This window comes from Cynoglossus semilaevis, chromosome W, assembly GCF_000523025.1.
Source record: "Cynoglossus semilaevis isolate Cse_v1.0 chromosome W, Cse_v1.0, whole genome shotgun sequence".
Classification (NCBI taxonomy): Eukaryota; Metazoa; Chordata; class Actinopteri; order Pleuronectiformes; family Cynoglossidae; genus Cynoglossus; species Cynoglossus semilaevis.
Genome location: NC_024327.1, coordinates 3,158,993 through 3,168,115, shown reverse-complemented (window position 1 = coordinate 3,168,115; position 9,123 = coordinate 3,158,993). Strand labels below are relative to the sequence as shown.

The following is a 9,123-nucleotide window of genomic DNA, read 5'->3' as shown; positions in this document are numbered from 1 at the left end:
TACCTGTTCTACATTGATTAAAACTCCTCCGCACACATTATCAGACGAAACAATAACAGTAGTGGGCTTCTCTGGGGAAAAGCAGACTCTGCCAATCACCGTACCTATTGTCACCCAGCTGGGTGGACAAAAAGTGACACATTCATATGTTCATTCGCCCACTGTGCCTTTGAATTTACTGGGAAGGGATCTCCTGATAAAACTAGGGGCATCCATTCTGTGCAGCCCAGATGGACTAAGAGTGACTCTGCCTGACGGCACCGAACTCCAGTGTGACGGTGTAGCCACAAGTGGGCAGTACCTGATGCAACCGATTGAAGAGACATATGCTGACATCTACTGGGGAACGCTACAACCAGAGACTGTTGAGACGCCTGGTATTCTCTCTGCGTACCTGCAGTGGAAGCCCTGGATCGCCCAAATCGAACCATATGTCTCTCCACCCGATCCTCCTCATGTAACTCTCTTCTATGATAGATTACAAACAGATTGGTACCTTGACAAATTCCAAGACCAATTGGAAGGAAACTCGTGGGAAATTAAAACACAAAACATTTATGTGGCTCCGGAGGGTGTTGCAGCCGGTGTAGACCTGACTCCTGATCAATTGGATTGGTACATGATGGGCGATGAAGCAGCTCCACATGTTTCTTTAGCTTTACATCCACGACATCAGGCTAAAGAATTAGGAGGCATGGTGAAAAGAGCATTGGCACAAACTGATTGGCAATTAACACAAATACCTCAAGTTCATTTCTCACCCACCACCAACACCTATAGAATCATGTTGTGTGCTGTTAACACAGCCACCCTAGAACATGAACAAATCGCTCGACATCATGGGAGAGAGAAAACAGATCATGAGGGAGCTAAAGCTATGCTTAACACTTTACCTGACCATTTATGGGCAGACGATCCGACAGATGTGGGTCTCACTGATTGCCCACCTGTAAAATTTTCAGTCAACACAGACACTCCAATATGGATCCGACAATATCCACACAAACCTCAGGCAGAAGCGGGGATACATGACACAATCACAGGCTTATTGGAAAAGGGGGTGTTGGAACCCTCACATTCAGCCTGGAACACTCCCATCTTACCTGTAGAGAAGAAAGGGACAGGTAAATACCGCATGGCACATGATCTCAGGGCCATTAATAATATCCTGGTCACCCCAACTGTACCAGTCCCGAATCCTTATGTTGCCCTGGCCAACCTCGACCCCTCCCAAAGTTGGTTCACGTGCATTGATTTAGCAAATGCATTCTTCTGTCTGCCCCTGGCTCCAGAATGTAGGGACATATTTTCATTTACGTTTAGAGGACAACAACTAAGATACACCAGACTGCCACAAGGTTTTGCTCTCTCCCCAGGATTATTTAACCAAGTCCTGAAGCAGGTGTTAAGCGACTGCACACTTCCTGAAAACACGACTCTTGTACAGTATGTAGACGATTTACTGATTGCGGCACCCACTGCAGACGCGTGTCTAGCGGCGACTCACTCAGTGCTTCAACATGTGGCGAACAAGGGCTTTAAGGTCAGCAAGGTCAAGCTACAGGTAGCCAGGAAGCAGGTCTCATTCTTAGGACGTCTGATATCCCAAAAGGGGGTCAGTATGTCTCCAACACACAGATCTGCGATCTTACATCACAACAAACCTGTTAAAGTTAAAGACATGCTCTCATTTCTTGGACTAACAGGCTACAGCCGTAATTATGTAGCAAACTACACAGGATTGACCCAGCCTTTGCGCGAACTGGTCAGACAACAGGGCATGCGAAATCTCACAGCCAAACTTGAATGGACACAAGATGCAGAAACTGCTTTTATCACATTAAAACAATCATTGGCTACTGCTGCAGAATTAGCAACACCAAACTACCATTTGCCTTTCTACCTGGATGTCTCTGGAACAGTATCATGCGTTAATGGCATTCTGTTCCAGAGAAAAGGGGGAGAGAGAGTAATACTGATGTACCTAAGCGTAATGCTAGATGGTATGGAAAAACGACACCCACAGTGCACACAACATGCAGCAGGGATAGCAAAGCTAATACAAAAAACTGCACACATTGTAATGGGACACCAACTAAACATTCTGACAACACATAGTGTGGTGGCTTACGTAAATTCAGAAACTTTCACACTTACAACATTGAGACAGAGAAGACTGAGCAAGATTCTGGAAGCACCAAACATCTCATTTACACATGAAGGCATCAATATGGCGGATCACATAGGGACAGGGGAGCCACACACGTGTGCAGACAGAGTGGTGAAAGAAGAGAAGGTGAGAACAGACTTACAGGCCACACCGATTGCAGGAGCGAGAGACTTATTTACTGATGGATGCTGTTTCAGACATGAGACAGATGGTCTCAGGGCAGCGTATGCAGTAGTGGAAGAAAAGGATGGACTATTGGTAACACAGAAAGCAGAGAGACTAGGGGGACAGCAATCAGCACAAAGAGCAGAAGTGGTGGCAGTAATTGAGGCCCTCAAGATAGGGAAAGGACAGGAAGTGAACATTTACACAGACTCAGCATATGCAGTAGGAGCAGTGCATGTTGAATTAGGGCAATGGATGAGAGTTGGATTTCTGACGGCAGGTAACAAACCCATTAGACATGAGACTGAGATGAAAGAACTAGCAGAAGCATTACTACTACCAAAGAGAGTAGCAGTCATAAAATGTAAAGGACATGACACAGGGACAGACAAAGTGACAAAGGGAAACAACGCAGCCGACCAAGCAGCGAAACAGACGGCAGGGTACCTAGACAGAATGATACTCATGTGTTCAGAGACCGAAATGCAACCTACAATGACTATGGACGGACTGATCCAGTTACAAAACAAAGCGTCTCCACAAGAGAAAACTCTGTGGAAAGCAAGGGGAGCCACTGAGACGGACGGACTTTGGAGAGGACCTGATGGTAGGCCTATCCTACCCCCAGGACTAAGACAAACAGCAATGGAAGAGGCACATGGGGTAGGACATGTAGGGGTAGCACAAATGCTAAGAAATCTTGACCATTGGTGGCACCCTTTTCTCAAAGACATGGCTCAGTACCTGACTAAGACATGTGAACAATGTACCAAATTTAACACCAGACCTACCATCAGACCAGAACCAGGAAGGTATCCATTGGAAACAAAACCAGGAAAAGAGATCATCATTGACTACACAGACATGGTAGATTCGGTTCGAGGGTACAGGTACGTTTTGATGTGTGTAGATGCGTACACAGGGTGGCCAGAAGCCTGGCCTACGAAGAAAGAGGATGGTAAGTCGGTAATAAAATTCCTGGTAAACCACTATATACCAAGGTATGGATTCCCAGAAAAAGTAAGATCAGACAACGGGACTCATTTTAAGAACAATGACCTCCAACAGGTGGAGGCGATGTTGGGACTAAAACACTCTTTTGGTACAGTCTATCATCCTCAGTCACAGGGCAAAGTTGAAAGAATGAATCAAACGGTAAAAAACAAATTGGCTAAAATCTGTGCACAGACCAAAATGAATTGGCTAGACGCCCTACCGTTAGCCTTAATGTCAATAAGAAGTTCAGTCAACCACTCCACAGGGTTCACACCACATGAGTTACAAACAGGGAGAGCGTTTCCCGGCCCACACTCCAAACTCCCTCTCACCCAAAATGATGATCAAGATCTAACTTCTAAAGCTTATTTCCACGAACTGCAGGGTTTGGTGTCTACATTTTCAAAACAGGTGAAGGACCAGCAGACCGCAGGAAAAGGCACAACACCTCCAGAGGCAGAGTGGGTTCTGCTCCGAGTCATCAAAAGAAAGTGGTCGGAACCACGCTGGACAGGTCCATTCCAGGTAACTGAAAGAACAACCCACGCAGTACGCCTGAAAGGAAAAGGAGACACTTGGTTTCATTGGAGCCAGTGTGCAGCAGCTGAGGAACCACAACGCTCCCTGATCGACATTCAGAGAAACCTCCAAGAACAGAACACCGAGTCGGCTGACTCGGAGACAGATCCTACCGACAAAGGGGCAGAATAATCCCCTGGTAGTGATCCAAGACTCCAGGGTAGTCCACCCCTGGAGTCCGAAGAGAAGAACTCCATCCGGGAGGAGGTGAAATAGCGCTCCTCTCCTACAAGTAGTGTGCCAAGCTACCACCTCAAGAAAGAAGACATCTCGAGAAAAAGCAGATGAGTCTTATCAAATTAACATTTGTGTATTGCAGGCTGGTTTATTTTTCTTGCCATTTTTGCATGGGCCTTGTGTAAACTAGCTATCACAGGGACAACGCGCTTTTAAAGAATATAAGAACGCAAAACCATATTCATGCTACCGCTTAAGTATGAGGCCTTATTCATATTTTCACTAATAATCATCGTTTATGCAATTCTATGGTTCTACTGCGATCTCCCCACTCAGAGTTGTAATATATAACATAGCCACGGAACCCGAGGAGCTCGAACACTATCAGCTCGAAAATCTAGAAGCATACTTCTATGGTAATGTTGAACTCTGAAGAGAGTTCAAAAGGGGGAATTGTGGATAAAATATATTCATGTGTTCATAGTTTATAGAAGTATGCAACATATATAATCATGTTTTATAATAGAATAAATAATCATAAGAGATGTGCTTAAACATATAACCAGCTTGAACATAAAATGCTGCTTAAAGCTAGAACTGAAAACATGCAGATGTAGAGAAGGAGCTGCGAGGTTGAGATAAAACCAAGGTTGGTTGTGAAAAGAGGAGTACTTGGTGTGGTGGGAAACAAACTTTTAGAATAACAATTTGACAATGGCTGGATTCATAGTTAGAACACAAGGCCCCAACAACAGCACCTGGGCACGATAAGAACGGGATGAGAAACTAACGGTGTAGATACAGTTGCCAAAAAGAATGTATGACTGTGTGTAGAACAAATGAAGTCTGTATTGCTTGATATGTACCACCCCTGGATATGTGTGTCAATAAAACGAGCCTGAGTTTGTGGAGAGAGCAGGATTCAGCAGTCAACCCCCTGACTCTCCGCTGGACCCTCCCTGTGCACAGGCGAACTCGAGCAACGACTTTTGTCTTTTCTTTATACTTTGTGAAAGTTCTTGATCAACGAATCCGGGGTGGTAAAACCTTACCACAACACATTTTATAAAACAGTTGCAGTGGATGCATTGTTTGCATCCGTGGACTAATCGCAATATATATCGCTATATTTTGTAAGGCTATATCCTCTGACAGCTATTGCGTACTGCCGACTCGGCTTGTGTGTGTAGCGACAAACTATGATCAGTACAATTGCCAATAGAAGGTTGCTACACTATTGCTAGAACTCGGATACTGGTATTTTACATTACGAATGCTTACCGGAATGTTGAAACTTATAGCTACTAAAAGATATATGGAGCTAACCTGCTAAGTCGAGTAGCTCGGTAACGCATAACAGCTTTTGGCTCGACGACAAAATATACCGCTGTTGTGTTTTGGGGAACACTGTGGTCAATGTTAAATGTTTATAGTACAGGCCAGAATCGCAGGCTTTCTCCTGTGCGATTTTTTTTCACTGAGATTGCCTTCGCGGTGCTGCCAATCCACCTAGATCGTGGCAACAATACAGTTTGCTAGTAGCTTTTAGCCGGTCCCTTGTGTTCGCAGCATTAACACAACGCTACTCTCGTCTTGCCGGCTAAAAATACACTTCTTGTCCAATCCTTAATGCCCGTCCAAAACTGGTGGGCTAGTCCATGACGAATGTGATCACCACCGTCCGTTCAAGACGACTGGAAGAGCGAGTGGTACTCCGATGCGGTGAGGTGAGCTGGTCGGCTCCAACGATACCTCAACCCGGCTTGTGGACTTAAGATCTGTGGCTATTCAGTGGCCAGACGCATTTTGTCCTAATGGCAGCGTCTCGTTATCAGTAGTTACATAAAAACATTTAGTCCAACCTTGGGTTGGAAGGCAACTTTGTATCTGTTTCAGCGCTTTGTTTTTTCTGTCAACTGGCGAGACTGGCTCGATCTGTCTGAGGTAGGACAATGTCAGAGGACAACAACGCAGACAAGTTCATAAAGGTAATCTGAGCATAACATAGTTATACGTAATTCCTAATGTTTTTGTACATCATTTTTGCTTGATCGTGTACTCACTTATTAGGACACGCGTACAACTTTCATTTTACAATCATGTGCCATTGTTACTTAAATGTTCAACTTTGATTGTCTTTGTTGTCCTCGTTTCCTTTTTAGTGTCTTTCGTGTGTCTGCTGCATGTGTAGGTAATATATAACCATATGACCTGCTATTGTGATGTGAAGACAAAGTGTAAAAGAACAAACGATCCTTGATGTAAATGCTATTATCTCTGTTTTGGAATTACAATAGGAGATACTGTATTTGTCGGTGTAATGTCACTTGTTTAATTTCTATGATATTCTGGATGAACTTTTTTTGTCATTGTGATTCAATTTTCTTTAAATTTGCTTAGCACACAAACAGAGGAGATGTAAATCATTAATTTTGTGGTGGTTAAAGTTTAGTCCTTGATTAACTTTACTGTGGCTCCTTGATCTGGTTGTATCCGGTGGCAGCAGGTTCATGGTTAATATTTCTATTTGTCCTGGCACTGGAATTTGTTGTCCCTGGTTTGTTGTGTGTCAGGGAAAGCATCTGTTATGTGAACAGTAAAATGTGATCTCCAGTGGCCCCTTGGACCAAACTTTCACAGTTGGGAGTGAAGTACCTATGAGATTCTTGAACACATGCCCTGAGCCAGGAAGAAAATCAGTGGTGTGTATACTCTTGTTTTGCCAGCAGCTTGAGGTTTTAGCAGTTTTAACCAGAAAATAATTTTTACATAGGACTTGCGAAACGTTCCCAGAACAGGGGCAATTCTGAGTGGACTTTTTAAACAGCTTTGACTGTTTTGCATAACTGCACTACTTTAGAGTTAAGCTCTGAAATAAAGTACATTGCTCATGCTTTATTAACTGAGTATAGAGTCAATATGCATGATCACAGCTCATTAAGTTCAATTAACACAACAGATATAATTAACCTAACTAGTTTGCTAGACCAAGTAATGTAAACAGTACTGGGGGAAGTCAGATCCTCAGATGATACTGCAGTACACACCCGTGTCAGCTCGTACAGTACTGACTCTCTCTGTTCGTTCAGTCAAGAAAAACACACAAATGGAAAGCTTGCTTTAATTGTAAACCATGTTATTCTGTTTTGTCTTCAGAAAATAAACAATGGTCAACAATTTGTCCTGTGCTGGATGAATACTGTTCTGTTGTTTTATGTCCATCAATTATCAGCCTCAATCAAATAAAATTATTACATATACAGACCATATCCAGAAAAATTGAATATCATCGAAAAGTTTATTTATTTCTATAATTCCATTCAAAAAGGTAAACTTTCATAGATTATAGATTCAGGGCCCACAATTTAAATGATTTCAAGTATTTATTTGTTTATTTTTACATAATTTGGGCTTCCAGCTCATGAAACCCACAAAAACAGGAATTCAAAAAAATAGAATACTATGGAGAAATCAGCCCAAATTTTGTGGGGCATGAATGTTTTAAACTGAGTGTCACACACTAAGCATCTACTAAACTCAAGGGACCTGCACAGGTTTCCCCAGGTGTCATTAAATTGCTTCAGTTTGGTTCAATTGTCTCAATTTGGTTCAATATGGGGAAGACTGCAGACTTGATAACTGTCCAGAGTACCATCATTGATACCCTCCATAGGATGGGTAAGCCACAAAAGCTCATAGCTAAAGAGGCTGGCTGTTCACAGTGTGCTGTGTCCAAGCATATCAATGGAAAGTCTACTGGAAGGGCAAAATGTGGCAGGAGAAGATGCACCAGCAAAAAAAAAAAAAAAAAAAAGACCATGGGCTTCAGCGGATTATCAAACACAGAAGGTTCAAGAATCTGGGAGACATCCAGAAAGAGTGGAATGAGGCAGGAGTCACAGCTTCAAAAACCACCACATTGAGACACATCCGGGAGATGGGCTACAACTGTGGGGTTCCTCGGGTCAAGCCACTTCTGAGCCAACGTAGAAAGTGTCTCAACTGGGCCAAGGAGAAGAAGGACTGGACTGTTGGCTAGTGGTCCACGGTCCTCCTGCAATGTCTAGTGCAGGTGTTGGTAAACTCTGCATTTTTAAATGCAAGGTCACCACAACAGTCTACCAGAATGTTTTGGAGGACTTCATGATTCCTTCTGCTGAGGATCTGTATGGAGATGCAGATTTCATCTTCCAGCAAGACCTGGCCCCTGCCCATACTGCCAGAAGCACCAAAACCTGGTTTGATGCCCATGCCATCACAGTGCTTGAATGGCCAGCCAACTCGCCGGACCTAAACCCCATTGAAAATCTATGGGGTATTATTAAGAGGAAAATGAGGGGCACCAGATGCAAAAACAAAGAAGAGCTGACTGCAAGCATCAAGGAAATCTGGGCTTCCATAACTCCCAGGCAATGCCACAGGCTGATTGCATCAATGCCACGGAGCATTGAGGCAGTGATTAAGGCAAAGGGATTCCCAACCAAGTACTGAAGATTGACATATTGTTTTGAAAATACCAAATGATTGATGTGATGTAATCCTAATTTCTTTTTTCTGCAAAAACTGAGAAGTAAATGGTGACTTCTCCACAGTATTCAAATTTTTTGAATTCCTGTTTTTGTGGGTTTCATGAGCTGGAAGCCCAAATTATGTAAAAATAATCTTGAAATCATTTAAATTGTGGGCCCTGAATCTATAATCTATCAAAGTTTAGCTTTTTGAATGTAATTATGGAAATAAATAAACTTTTCCATGATATTTTGATTTTTTGGATATGGTCTGTACAAATTAAATTGAGTTGACTGAATAAGTTGTTATTTGAGTTATTAAATTACTTATAATTTTTACTAGGGTAAAAAATTAGCACACAGGTTCCTATAAAGCTGACGTTAGTGGGAGACTGCGAGTGGTCTTTACTGTTGAAAGATTCTTGCTGTGCGAGGTGTCTTCAGGCAAGGAGTGGAAGCAACCGGTAGATGGTCGATTCGTTTTAATAGCAAAACGTCAAACAAAACAGGTCCAACAATAAAGCAAAA

The 9,123-nt window shown here is 42.9% G+C and overlaps 1 protein-coding gene across 1 annotated transcript in view; it reads left to right on the top strand.

Moving 5' to 3' along the window:
- The first annotated feature begins 5,043 nt into the window (after positions 1 to 5,043).
- The window catches only part of LOC103396963 (MAP kinase-activated protein kinase 5-like), a 14,750-nt gene continuing 10,670 nt past the window's right edge, over positions 5,044 to 9,123 (top strand). Inside the window, 1 exon segment of the mRNA XM_008335207.3 lies at positions 5,044 to 6,075. Coding sequence (XP_008333429.2) covers positions 6,040 to 6,075 — 36 coding nt within the window. The 5' untranslated portion in view covers positions 5,044 to 6,039.